At 39.8% G+C, this 13,835-nt stretch overlaps 1 protein-coding gene across 1 annotated transcript in view; it reads left to right on the top strand.

Annotated features, from left to right (window-relative positions):
* Positions 1-13,835, top strand: part of PTH2R (parathyroid hormone 2 receptor) — an 88,907-nt gene that overhangs the window by 29,523 nt on the left and 45,549 nt on the right. Inside the window, exon 8 of the mRNA XM_040228655.1 lies at positions 4,602-4,662. Within this exon, the coding sequence (XP_040084589.1) occupies positions 4,602-4,662 (61 nt within the window). The remainder of the gene's footprint in view (positions 1-4,601; positions 4,663-13,835) is intronic.

Here is a 13,835-nt window from a genome sequence, read left to right as displayed (position 1 = left end):
ATCAGCATTCTTTCAGCTCTTTTCCTGAAATAATCTTTCCCCACCCCATCTTTATCTTTCCTTTCTCTTTAATTATTTATTGAGGAAAATCATTAAAATCAAGTCTATGATTCTCTCAGCGGTAACAAACTTTTCACATTTAACTTAGGGTTACTGTTCTTAGACCAGATTCTTGAGAGGATTCTTTGGGGGAAATACCTTGTTTGCCTTACACATTTAGAACTGCTGTGTTCATCATGTCTTATGCCAGTGTCTTGGTTTAACCGTAATTCCATTCTACAAATTTAGATTTTTGAATTTCTAATCCATAATGATGCGTCTTTGATTTATAATTCTAGGTCATATGATGAGAATGACAGAAAGGAATTTATAGAACCATCTTGGCTGTATTTAACAATACAAATTACAAGCTAATTATGTAGACTTACCATGTCTTTTGGAAGGAAATAGAATTACTTTTGGCATAAGTAATTTAAAAAAAAGATTCAACTCACATTCTAAAATGCTTTTCAGTCCTAGAGGGATTACTGAACCAGGCACTAACTCAATGTGATATGGAGAAAGAATGTTGTTTGTTTGTTATAGTTTAAGAGAAATTAAAACTCATATGTGGTTAAAATTAAGAAGTCTCAAGATTAACAACTGTTATTTTAATTTGTAAATGATCAGGTGGTCAGCAGAGGGAAAAAATTAACTAAGTGGCTCAAGATTAAATTTGAAGGTTTTTTTTCCCCTCCAAAATAAGAAAGTTTTTTGCCTGATTTGCCTTAACATTGTCTTAACATTTAAAAATGTAAAGTAAGGGATATTGAATTTCCTGTTAGTTAATAACCTTGAAGAAGACAAACGGTCAATTTACTGTTTACTTTATTTATTATGAAATACTAATTGTTTTGAATAAAATTTTATTTCTGAAAACAGTTTGGTTTCAAGCTGTCCCTTATCTTTGACTACCAGTTACTGAAATAAAAAAAGATACATTTAATATTTTTGGGGGGTACTTTGGTAATTTTCTTAACAGTTTTTGGTAGTTTGCCTTCAAATCAAAATTATGTCTGTGTACTCACATCATTAGTAGAAGTTGATAAAGTTGTTGATAGAAAATTCAACAGTGACTTTGTCTGAGTTTGATTTTATTTTTTGGCTTGCTATGACACTGGTCACACTAGTAATAAACTTGTTTTTTGTTTATTTACGAATTGGTTTGATAGTCAGCTGCTCAGTCCCTTTTCAGCTCTTATTTGGGCTGTATCACTCAGTCTGTTGCTTCATAAAGTCAGGGGTTTGTCTCACTGAAACCCAGGAAGTGTTAGTGGCTCTAGTTGTATCCAGCTCTTTGCAACCCCATGAACTGTAGCCCACCAAGCTCCTCTGTTCATGGAATTTTCAAGGCAAGAATACTGGAGTGGGTTGCCATTCTCTTCTCCAGAGAATCTTTCTGACCCAGGGATTAAACCTGAGTCTCTAGCTTGTCCTGCACTGCAGGCAGATTCTTCACCATCTGAGCCACCAGGGAAGCTCTGAAACCCAGGAAACTAGTTTTCAAACCTTTCTATGAAAAATAAAATGTAACAACAAAAAAGTAGGATTCCAGTGAGCGTCTATACAAGTCTTAGTTTCTTACCTTCCTTTAAAACTCGTATTAATTTCCCCAGAAACATTTTGGCATAGGAGTGACAACTATAGTAGATAACCATCACAACTTGAAATCATCATTTCATTGAATGGTTTAATAACCTGCATAAAAGCAAGTAGGATTTACATGAAAGCTCACTTTTATAAATCATATTACATGCAATATTATGCTCACTTAATTAACCACAATTTAAAACAGTAACAACTAATCTTTTTCTGTGTTGTATATTACATCTCTAGTACTTATTTATCTTATTTCCGGAAGTTTGTACCTTTTGTTGTACTTATTACTGGAAGTTTGTACTTTTTGACTGACCCCTCTGGTGGCTCAGGCGGTAAAGCGTCTGCCTGCAATGTGGGAGACCTGGGTTTGATCCCTGGGTCAGGAAGATCCCCTGGAGAAGGAAATGGCAACCCACTCCAATACTCTTGCCTGGAAAATCCCATGGATGGAGGAGCCTGGTAGGCTACAGTCCATGGGGTTGCAAAGAGTTGGACATGGCTGAGCGACTTCACTTTCTTTTCTTAAATATATAATTAAATGCAATTTTAAAATGTGCAGTTGGAGCCAAGAATACAGTGCCTTATTTATGAGAAAATTGAGGCAGGGATAGGAAAAATTAAGGCTATGATTGGTTGAAAGAATAGAAACATAGTTATCATTAGAATTTGCTTTTGCTTCTCTGTACATCTTGTTTTGTGATAAGGATGTACAAAAACAGTCATTTTAAATATCCGTCTTCTATTAACAAAGGCAGATACAGCATATGTTCCTGTTTAGATGGTAATTTCCTTCCTTGCCAATTTATTATTAAGAACCAGCAAAATCAATGTAAATAAAAGCAGCTCCACACATCATTACAGTGTGAGTAATAACGTGCTGAGTGTTTACCTACCAAATGAGTGAAGTGAAGTCGCTCAGTCGTGTCCGACTCTTTGCAACCCCATGGACTGTAGTCTACCAGGCTCCTCCATCCATGGGATTCTCCAGGCAAGAATACTGGAGTGGGTTGCCATTTCCTTTTCCAGGGGATCTTCCCAACCTAGAGATTGAATCTGGGTCTCCCACATTGAAGGCAGATGCTTTAACCTCTGAGCCACCAGGGAAGCCCGTTTACCTACCTAGAGGGAGCCTAAAGTTATAATTGGGTCTAAACAAGATTTAGACCCAAAGTAATGTACAAGATAGAAAAAAAAAAAGTTTCAATCTTGCTTCTTTATCCTTATTGAATGTGGTAATTTACCTCTGTATTAGCAGCTATTCTTAATTTTCACCTCTCAGATGAGATGCCAGAATGTATGTATTATCATATAAAAGCACTTTACTTTTGGGCTTCCCTAGTAGCTTAGCTGGTAAAGAATCTGCCTGCAATGCAGGAAACCTTGGTTCAATTCCTGGGTTGGAAAGATCCCCTGGAGAAGGGCATGGCAATCCACTCTATTATTCTTGTCTGGAGAATCCCCATGGGCAGAGGAGCCTGGTGGGCTACAGTCCATGGGGTCTCAAAGAGTCAGACACAGCTAAGCACAGCACAGCACAGCACACTGAGCTTCCCTGGTGGCTCAGATGGTAAAGAATCTGCCTGCAATGCAGGAGATTGGGGGTTCAATCCCTGGGTCACAAACACTCCCTGGAGAAGGGAATGGAAGTTTACGCCAGTATTCTTGCCTGGAAGAGGTCCATGGTCAGAGAAGCCTGGCAGGCTACAGTCCATGGGGTCCCAAAGAGTAGGATGTGACTGAGGGACTAACACTTTCACTTTCATTTTGACAAAAATTTCCTAAAACATAGAATTTGAGCAGATTTTTTAAAAGAGGGAGTTATATAAAAACAATAAATAAAACTAGAATACAGAGTTATAAAATTAAATAGCCACACAGGCAGACTGAGGTTAAATTCAACTAGATCACTAAGAAAATCAAAGAAATTCCCTACTGTAGGATACCACCTTAATTTTAATTTTTTTTGAAATTTTTAATCTACATCTATTTTTATGTTCCTTTGCTTAGAAAAGATATGTGAAAAATTACAAATGTAAAGGTAAAAAATATTGTGTTAAAAGTGTTCTGAGTTAAATTTTTTTCTCTCTTTGTAAGGTGCTTCCTGTGGCCTCTCTTTCCTTTTTTTTAAAATTTCTTTCTAAAAGGCCACATATTCATTAAATCCTTTGATCTTCTATTGCAGAGTTCTATAAAAGTATGGTTTGTGCTTTTTTCGTGATGTCAGAGTCTAACTGAATATAGCTTGAACTAAACAATCCATCTTTACTGGAAGCAAAGACTCATAGAAAGTCAGTATAACTAATAGATTTGACGTTGCAGCTTATAGGTGATTATTATTTATGAAAGACAAATATGTCATGCTCAAATCATCAAGCTAACATAGCACCATTCTTTGGTAAGTTTTCAGTACCTGCAAATGCTTCTGTCTGCAGCCAATATGAACAAAAAAGAAGAGGCTAAACTGATCAAAACATCCTAAGTTTGTAACTTTCAGTGTAGGCTCTCTATGCCTTCCACCTTTAGAATGAGAAAATTGGAATTTTTAAAAACAATAGCCTTCCTGTCATTTCTCGTGAGTCCCTCTTGTTGCTTCATGCTTCTTGGAAAGCATGTGGCTGTTGGAGTGGCAAGAGGTAAAAGTTATATGCACCGACCACTGCCTGCCTCTGACTCCAGGAACTTCAGTCCCCTCCTTACATAGCTTAACCTTATACCCCTCAAATGAAAATAGGGCCAATATTCTTCTTCTTCAGACTTTTGGGAACAAATAACATCAATGTACCAGCTCTCTTCTCAAATGGACAAGATGAAAATTAAGTGGAATTTTCTTGTTCACATAGTAACATTTTTCATGTCCAATTTTTCTGTCACCATTTAATAGTATATTTTTATGTGATGAGTATAAGAAAAAGATACCTTAATCCTGAAACAAATATTGTCTCTGAGTTCTTTTCTGATTGCAGGGTTCCCAGCGGCTTTTGTGACAGTCTGGGCTGTAGCACGAGCAACTCTGGCTGATGCAAGGTGGGTGAAAAGGAAGAGGTAAAGCAAGAGCCTCAGATTTTCTCAAGGCTGGCTTCCTGCTTGGAGTTTGCACTTGCGGCTGTTCTCGATGACATTGCCCTTTAGGGTTTACCCTGTAGCCTCTCATATATTACCAGCCAGCTATCCATTCCAGAGTCATGGGACAGAAGGACTCACAGACCCAGTTGGGATGCTTTAACCCCATGGTTTATGAAATCAATTTGAAACATACCATAAGAAGCTGGGGGAAAGAGATGGGTTAGTTAACATACTTAGGATGTTGTGCACACAGGTGAAAGGACCGCACTAACTGAGTTTAGGCAATATTCATATCTCCTTTCTCTTACTCTCTGCCACATTAGCATTCCCCACTGATGGTGTGGTTACGAGGGCCAGAAATAAGGTTGCAGCAAGAGACCCACAGACAGAAGGTGCCCTGGGCCTGGGACACACACTTGCTGTCTCAGAGAGATGTAAGGGCATGTAGCCTACTCAGCAGTCCTAGGTTTTATTTGCCTTCTTTGGGCAAAGGATATGTGGCCATGATTTCCACCTATTGGTGCTTAATTAAGACATCAAGAATATCAAGGACTCCCTTTGTATCAAGGGATACTTTGTGTCTCATATATTTGGTGAACTGTGGATATTTAGTGCTCAGTTGCCCTAAATATCTAGTACCTGTGCTTAACACACACGTATTCTACTTACTACTTACATATATGTGTTGTCAAGTATAGGTTTAATCCACCTCTTTGTTTTCTTGTCTTGCATAGCATAGGTAAATATATTGAAATGATAAAACAAGTGCACATTAGAAGTGGAATCCATCCTAGGGAATCATTAGCCTCCCAGTTGCCTGTTTCTCTTTTGATGCTACATGATGCGTGGATGCTGAAACATTCATTGCTTCATATTATTTCTATTTTTAGTGATGATGAGTCAAAGAAAGGAAAGGAGAACATAGAGAAGTATTCAGTTCCTGCTCACTGCTTTCACTGTCAAACTTATTGCTTGGACTGAATGTATCTCCCCCAAATTCATATGTGGGAAACCCCAACCCCCAATGTGGCTGTATTTGGAGATAGTACCCTTAAGAAGGTAATTAAGGTTAAATGAAGTCCTGAGGGTAGGATTCTGATATAACAGGATTAGTGTCTTTGTGAGAGGAGAAACCAGAGGGTGCCTTCTCTGTCTGTGCGTACATAACGTAAATGTTTTATGAGCACACAGCAATATGGTGTCATGGATATTGGTTAGTGGTTAGGTAACAGGGTGATGTTTTGGGAATCTTAATTACCAGTCTTCTGGTTTTAACTAGCCCGGGGACTACATGCTTGTAGTCAGCATGTAGTCAACATCCTCCTCTGGGCTGGTGCTTAATTTCTGCAGAACAGTACAAAGTTATGTATTAATTCAGTTCAGTTCAATCGCTCAGTCGTGTCTGACTCTTTGCGACCCCATGAATCATAGCACACCAGGCCTCCCTGTCCATCACCAACTCCAAGAGTTCACTCAAACTCACTTCCATTGAGTCGGTGATGCCATGCAGCCATCTCATCCTCTGTCGTCCCCTTCTCTTCCTGCCCGCAATCCCTCCCAGCATCAGAGTCTTTTCCAATGAATCCACTCTTCTCATGAGGTGGCCAAAGTACTGAAATTACAGCTTTAGCATCATTCCTTCCAAAGAAATCCCAGGGTTGATCTCCTTCAGAATGGACTGGTTGGATCTCCTTGCAGTCCAAGGGACTCTCAAGAGTCTTCTCCAACACCACAGCTCAAAAGCATCAATTCTTCGGTGCTCAGTTTTCTTCACAGTCCAACTCTCACATTCATACATGACCACAGGAAAAACCATAGCCTTGACTAGACGGACTTTGTTGGCAAAGTAATGTCTCTGCTTTTCAACATGTTATCTAGGTTGGTCATAACTTTTCTTCCAAGGAGTAAGCGTCTTTTAACTTCATGGCTGCAGTCACCATCTGCAGTGATTTTCGAGCCCCCCAAAATAAAGTCTGACACTGTTTCCACTGTTTCCCCATCTATTTCCCATGAAGTGATAGGACCAGATGCCATGATCTTCATTTTCTGAATGTTGAGCTTTAAGCCAACTTTTTCACTCTCCTCTTTCACTTTCATCAAGAGGTTTTTTAGTTCCTCTTCACATTCTGCCATAACGGTGGTGTCATCTGCATATCTGAGGTTATTGATATTTCTGCCGGCAGTCTTGACTCCATCTTGTGCTTCTTCCAGCCCCACATTTCTCATGATGTACTCTGCATAGAAGTTAAATAAGCAGGGTGACAATATACAGCCTTGACGTACTCCTTTTCCTATTTGGAACCAGTCTGTTGTTCCATGTCCAGTTCTAACTGTTGCTTCCTGACCTGCATACAGATTTCTCAAGAGGCAGGTCAGGTGGTCTGGTATTCCCATCTCTTTCAGAATTTTCCACAGTTTCTTGTGGTCCACACAGTCAAAGGCTTTGGCATAGTCAATAAAGCAGAGATAGATGTCTTTCTGGAACTCTCTTGCTTTTTCGATGATCCAGCGGATGTTGGCAATTTGATCTCTGGTTCCTCTGCCTTTTCTAAAACCAGCTTGAACATCAGGAAGTTCACAGTTCACGTATTGCTGAAGCCTGGCTTGGAGAATTTTGAGCATTTCTTTACTAGCGTGTGAGATGAGTGCAATTGTGCGGTAGTTTGAGCATTCTTTGGCATTTCCTTTCTTTGGGATTGGAATGAAAATTGACCTTTTCCAGTTCTGTGGCCACTGCTGAGTTTTCCACATTTGCTGGCATATTGAGTGCAGCACTTTCACAGCATCATCTTTCAAGATTTGAAACAGCTCAACTGGAATTCCATCACCTCCCCTAGCTTTGTTCATAGTGATGCTTTCTAAGGCCCACTTGACTTCACATGCCAGGATGTTTGGCTCTAGATGAGTGATCACACCATCGTGATTATCTTGGTCATGAAGATCTTTTTTGTACAGTTATTCTGTGTATTCTTGCCACCTCTTCTTAATATCTTCTGCTTCTGTTAGGTCCATACCATTTCTGTCCTTTATCGAGCCCATCTTTGCATGAAACGTTCCCTTGGTATCTCTAATTTTCTTGAAGAGATCTCTAGTCTTTCCCATTCTGTTGTTTGCCTCTATTTCTTTGCATTGATCGCTGAGGAAGGCTTTCGTATCTCTCCTTGCTATTCTTTGGAACTCTGCATTCAGATGCTTATATCTTTCCTTTTCTCCTTTGCTTTTCACCTCTCTTCTTTTCACAGCTATTTATAAGGCCTTTTCAGACAGCCATTTTGCTTTTTTGCATTTCTTTTCCATGGGGATGGTCTTGATCCTTGTCTCCTGTACAATGTCACAAACCTCCATCCATAATTCATCAGACACTCTATCTATCAGATCTAGTCCCTTAAATCTATTTTCACTTCCACTGTATGATCATAAGGGATTTGATTTAGGTCATACTTGAATGGTCTAGTGGTTTTCCCTACTTTCTTCAATTTAAATTTGAATTTGGCAATAAGGAGTTCATGATCTGAGCCACAGTCAGCTCCTGGTCTTTTTTTTGTTGACTGTATAGAGCTTCTCCATCTTTGGCTGCAAAGAATATAATCAATCTGATTTTGGTGTTGACCATCTGGTGATGTCCATGTGTAGAGTCTTCTCTTGTGTTGTTGGAAGAGGGTGTTTGCTATGACCAGTGCATTTTCTTGACAAAACTCTATTAGCCTTTGCCCTGCTTCATTCCATATTCCAAGGCCAAATTTGCCTGTTCCTCCAGGTGTTTCTTGACTTCCTACTTTTGCATTCCAGTCCCCTATAATGAAAAGGATATCTTTTTTGTGTGTTAGTTCTAAAAGGTCTTGTAGGTCTTCATAGAACTGTTCAACTTCAGCTTCTTTGCATTACTGGTTGGGGCATAGACTTGGATTACTGTGATATTGAATGGTTTGCCTTGGAAACGAACAGAGATCATTCTGTCATTTTTGAGATTGCATTCAAGTACGCATTTTGACTCTTTTGTTGACCATGATGGCTACTCCATTTCTTCTAAGGGATTCCTGCCCACAGTAGTAGATATAATGGTCATCTGATTTAAATTCACCCATTCCAGTCCATTTTAGTTTGCTGATTCCTAGAATGTCAACGTTCACTCTTGCCATCTCCTGTTTGACCACTTCCAATTTGCCTTGATTCATGGACCTGACATTCCAGGTTCCTATGCAATATTGCTCTTTACAGCATCGGACCTTGCTTCTGTCACCAGTCACATCCAGAACTGGGTATTGTTTTTGCTTTGGCTCCATCCCTTCACTCCTTCTGGAGTTATTTCTCCACTGATCCAGTAGCGTGTTGGGCACCTACTGACCTGGGGAGTTCCTCTTTGGGTATCCTATCATTTTGCCTTTTCATACTGTTCATGGGGTTCTCAAGGCAAGAATATTGAAGTGGTTTGCCATTCCCTTCTCCAGTGGACCGCATTCTGTCAGACCTCTCCACTGGTGGCCCCATGGGTATGGCTTAGTTTCATTGAGTTGGCAAGGCTGTGGTCCTAGTGTGATTAGATTGACTAGTTTTCTGTGATTATGGTTTCAGTGTGTCTGCCCTCTGATGCCCTCTTGCAACACCTACTGTCTTACTTGGGTTTCTCTTACCTTGGACGTGGGGTATCTCTTCACGGCTGCTCCAACAAAGCGCAGCCGCTGCTCCTTACCTTGCACGAGGGGTATCTCCTCACCGCCGCCCCTCTGACCTTGATCATGGAATAGCTCCTCTAGGCCCTCCTGCGCCCATGCAACCACCGCTCCTTGGACGTGGGGTTGCTGGATCATTAGATGATTATCTGTATTTCTTTAGGAGAAACTAGGAGTCCTGCAACTCTGTCATTCATGTTGTTACTACTTTTCTTGCTTGACTGCTTTTCCTTTGTTTCTGCATTTTCTGACTTTCCAAATTAGTAACTGAGTCTGCTCTTTGAAACTTGGGGAAGTCCTTGAAGACTGTAGACTAAAAAATATAGTCACAACTTGAAAGCAGAATTATTTTGTTTGGTGTGCATGTTTAGGACTCAGAGCCCGGGAGACAGCATCTCAGTAGCTCTGAGAAAACTGCTCCAAGGAGGCAGGAGGGGGGAGTTAGGCTATATACAAGTTTGCAACAAAGGGAGTAAGCAGTCTGAACATCAAAGATTAGATATCAAGTTAAGGAATTTAGCATTCTAGGTATGGGAAGATGCAAGCCTCTGGGCTCACTGAATTCATTCTTTTCATATGCAGCTCAGCTCTCTGGTGCCAAATCCTATTTCCTTGTTCAACCTTAGGAGTGGCTGTTGGCTATTTCTTGCATTCCCTCAGTTCCTCAGCAATTACCTCAGCGAGGGGGAAGGGGGAAGTGGCAGCATTTGTTGGATCACAGTTTTGGGAGCCCTCATTCGCATTTGGAGGCCAGAAATTGCTGAAGGCTGTGACATTTCTTGTTTATTGATATGGCAGGGGATGTTTTCATTTCACAATGCTAAAGCTTTTTCCCAAATAAGTGGGAATGTGGAGGGGCTTGTACCCAGAAGGATGGTGCAGGGTTTCATTTTTACTTACCTTTATCTCTTTTTGCTATTTGGATTTGCTGACACTTGGGCGTTAATAAGGGCTTCCCAGGTGGCGCTAGTGGAAAAGAGCTAGCCTGCCAAATGCAGGAGACCTGAGGTTTGATCCCTGGGTTGGAAAGATTCCCTGGGAAGGAAATGGCAGTCTACTCCAACATTCTTGCCTGGCAAGTTGCATGGACAGAAGAGCCTGGCAGGGTACAGTTAATGGGGCCACAAAGAGTTGGACATGACTGAAGTGACTTAACACACACATGGGGGTTAATGTTATCTACGTTGTTATCATTATTGTTATGTTTACACAGCAATATTGGAAATCTCAAAGAAAACCTGCAGCCTTGCTGTTTGATTTCTTGAAGGAGAGAGGGAGGTTGAGTCAATAAAGAGGTACTAAATAATGCTAACTAATTTTACCCTGAGATATATAACCAAATCACTCAGCTTGGAATTTTAGAGAGGGTAGAACCAAAAGCATTGTTTGGTCCAATCCTCTCTTGTGAGAGAGGAATAGAATGAGACCTGATTGCCTGTACGTATCCTGGAGCACTTTGACTCCATTCATCCATTCCATAGCTCTTCCAGGCCTTGAGCATGGAAAGAAAGCAAATATATTCATAGTGCCTTATATATTGAATTAAATAGGTAGTTTCCTTAGTTATCATGCATTTTTTCTTAAAAATTATAAACTAGGTATTGTTATTAATAATTCAATTTTTTTGCTGAACAAATAGGAAATATGAGTTTATTATTTTGAGAAAAAATCATTAGGTACATGATACTTGCAAAACTACAACTGATGCTAAATATTGCTCTAAAACAGATGAATTAATATAAAAATATTAACTATAAGTTAGATCATATGACTCCTCTGCATAGCATATTTACTCCTACCTTACCTTAGATTAAAATCTTGAATTCTGTTGTGCTCTGAGTGTGATAATTGGGTTAAGAGATCATTTACATTTATTTTGCATAGAAAGTAAAACTGTGTTACCACATTCATGGCATAATTTCATAATTGCCTGATTTGATTTCTCATGAAATTCAGCTTGTCTAAGATAAAAAGATTTTTGGGTTTTCTTGAGTGTCATCTGACTTACGTATAGTGTCATGTCACAAAGGTGGAGAGAGCAGACTGGGAGCATCTCCAAAGGCCAGATGGGGACCTGGTTCGTGTCTCTTACACTTGAGATTTATCTTTTTCTGATCTGAACTTTCAAAGCTAGAACTCTTATTTTCTCTGTATCTTAGACATTTAGAAATAAGCAGATAAGACCCAGTTTTAGAAGGTACTTTAAACTATGGAATATACAAAAAGTTTTCTTCCAGCTCTAAAGTTCTAGCGAAGTGTTGACTAACGCAGGGTAAGATAACTGAGTCCTGTAGTTTGTGTTGTGTTCGGTCACTCAGTCATGTCCGACACCTTGCGACTGCAGCATGCCAGGCTTCTCTGTCTTTCACCGTCTCCCAGAGCTAGCTCAAACTCATGTCCATTGAGTTGCTGATGCCATCCAACCATCTCGTTCTTTGTTGTCCCCTTCTACTCCTGCCTTCAATCTTTCCCAGCATCAGCGTCTTTCTCAATGAGTCAGCTCTTAGCATCAGGTAGGTGGCCAAAGTATTGGAGCTTCAGTTTCAGCATCAATCCTTCCAATGAGTATTCAGGGTTGGTTTCCTTTAGGAAATTTCCTGCAGTTTAGATTGGACAAATGATTTAAAGAGTGAATAATTTTCTCTTTCTTTTTAACTTACAAAAGCAAAAATACCTTATGAGATACCTTATTACTGTCTCCCTGCTCACTCAAAGGAGATAAGAGATGCCAATAGGAACATTAAGGCTTGCAGTGGAAAGGACCAAGAAATGTTACACTCTATCATTCCTGGGAAATCTGCACGGCTTTGAGGTTACTTCACTTCCTCTTCTCTTATCAGAGTGTGAGTGTTGGAGACAATACAGTATTCCAATACTGGGTCCCTCTGGCAGAACAATGCATTTCCTGCTCCCAGCTTGGCTGCAGAAGGACCTACTTTCCTGTCTATGCTCTACTATTCAATATTGTGTTTTATGCTTTATCATTCAGAGTTACATATTTACTGACATTTATTTATTCCTGCATTTCCTAGGGTGTTAAAATTTATTAAAAAAATCTGAACAGAGGGTAGTTTCTTGGCCATGTTCACAAACATAGTGTGAGCTGGGTCATTGAATAATTAATGAAAAACAAGAATCAACAGCATTTCCTTTAAAAAAAAATCTGAAACCTCGGTTGCTCTTATCAAAGGGCAAATTTAAAACTTTGACATTGAAAATGATCAAAGTCAAGTTTTTCTTGTTTTTGGAAGTAGCTGATTTGACCTACTTCCAGATACGAGTATTTTGTAGAGCTGATGTGGTAGCCACACATTCCGGGAAACAAACTCACTCAGAAGGACAATGCAGAGAGTGGAGTGCAATTTATTACACCGGTGGGCCCAAGGCACAGTCTCCTCTTAGCCAAGGACCCTGACCAGTCCTTGTGAAAACCTTATATACCCTAAGTGTATGTGCCCAAACCCACCTCCCCAAATTCCCTGAAGCTAGTCTGAACAAAGGAAAAGAAAGATACAGTCAAAGATAACCTGTGATTCATATGCCTTAGGTCTAGGTAGTTAACAGTGGACAATTATCAATAGGCCTGTGGTCAATAGAATTTATGATTCTATTAGGTCACACAGATAATTAAGGTATTCTTTTAGGTGAGGAGAGTCTAGGTATGAGCCCTGGGGCTCTTCCATCCGGGGGTCTGGTTTTCCAGTTGGTATGTCGTTTCCATAGATACTGAGCATATAGCTCAAAGTCCAGTCAGGCCCAAGATGGAGTCGTGCTTTCAAGATAAAGCCTGTTCTGTTTCCTCCTTCACTGAAATTACGTAATTGAATTCCAATGGGTTAGGAGGCACCACAGTGAAATGTCATTGTGGCAAAAAGAAAGAGGATTATAAAGATATTACCAAATGTCAAAGCTGAAAACAGAATTTATGAAATCCAAGTCTCATAGCTAGTGAATCAGTGTTCAATTTATATTTTCACAATATGTTCCACTTTCCTTACAGTTGGAAGCCTTTTTAGAGCAGTGTGATAGACGTTTTGCATGACTCCATAACACTATCTTTCTCTTGTCTGGCTGAACAATGTGGAAAATAGGTGCATGCAGATAATATTGGGCAGTGTTCAATACTGTGTAAACAAGTAACGTATGTTTGATGTCCATTCTGATTCAGTCTTCAAGCCCATTGATTTTGCTGATTTCAGTGTGGCTGGATCAGAATTACACTTTGGTGTAGGAGTTTGGTTGATTTAGCTGTGGTACCTCCTTCCAATGGAATGCTGGGCTACTGAGCTCTCTCAGTACTGACATGGAAAGAAATTAAAGATATGCTATAAAAAGGAAAAGGCAAGTTACAGAACAGAGTGTACATTGCATTTTTGTAAGGTGGGGAAAAATAAGGTTGTAGTATCTGTATGTGTTTGTTTATGCACAACAAAATACTGAAAGCATGCACAATAAAGTAATAAA

This window comes from Oryx dammah, unplaced genomic scaffold (assembly GCF_014754425.2).
Source record: "Oryx dammah isolate SB20612 unplaced genomic scaffold, SCBI_Odam_1.1 HiC_scaffold_27, whole genome shotgun sequence".
In the NCBI taxonomy this organism is placed as follows: Eukaryota; Metazoa; Chordata; class Mammalia; order Artiodactyla; family Bovidae; genus Oryx; species Oryx dammah.
Note: the sequence above shows the minus strand (reverse complement) of the source record. Positions and strands in the feature narration are given on the sequence as shown.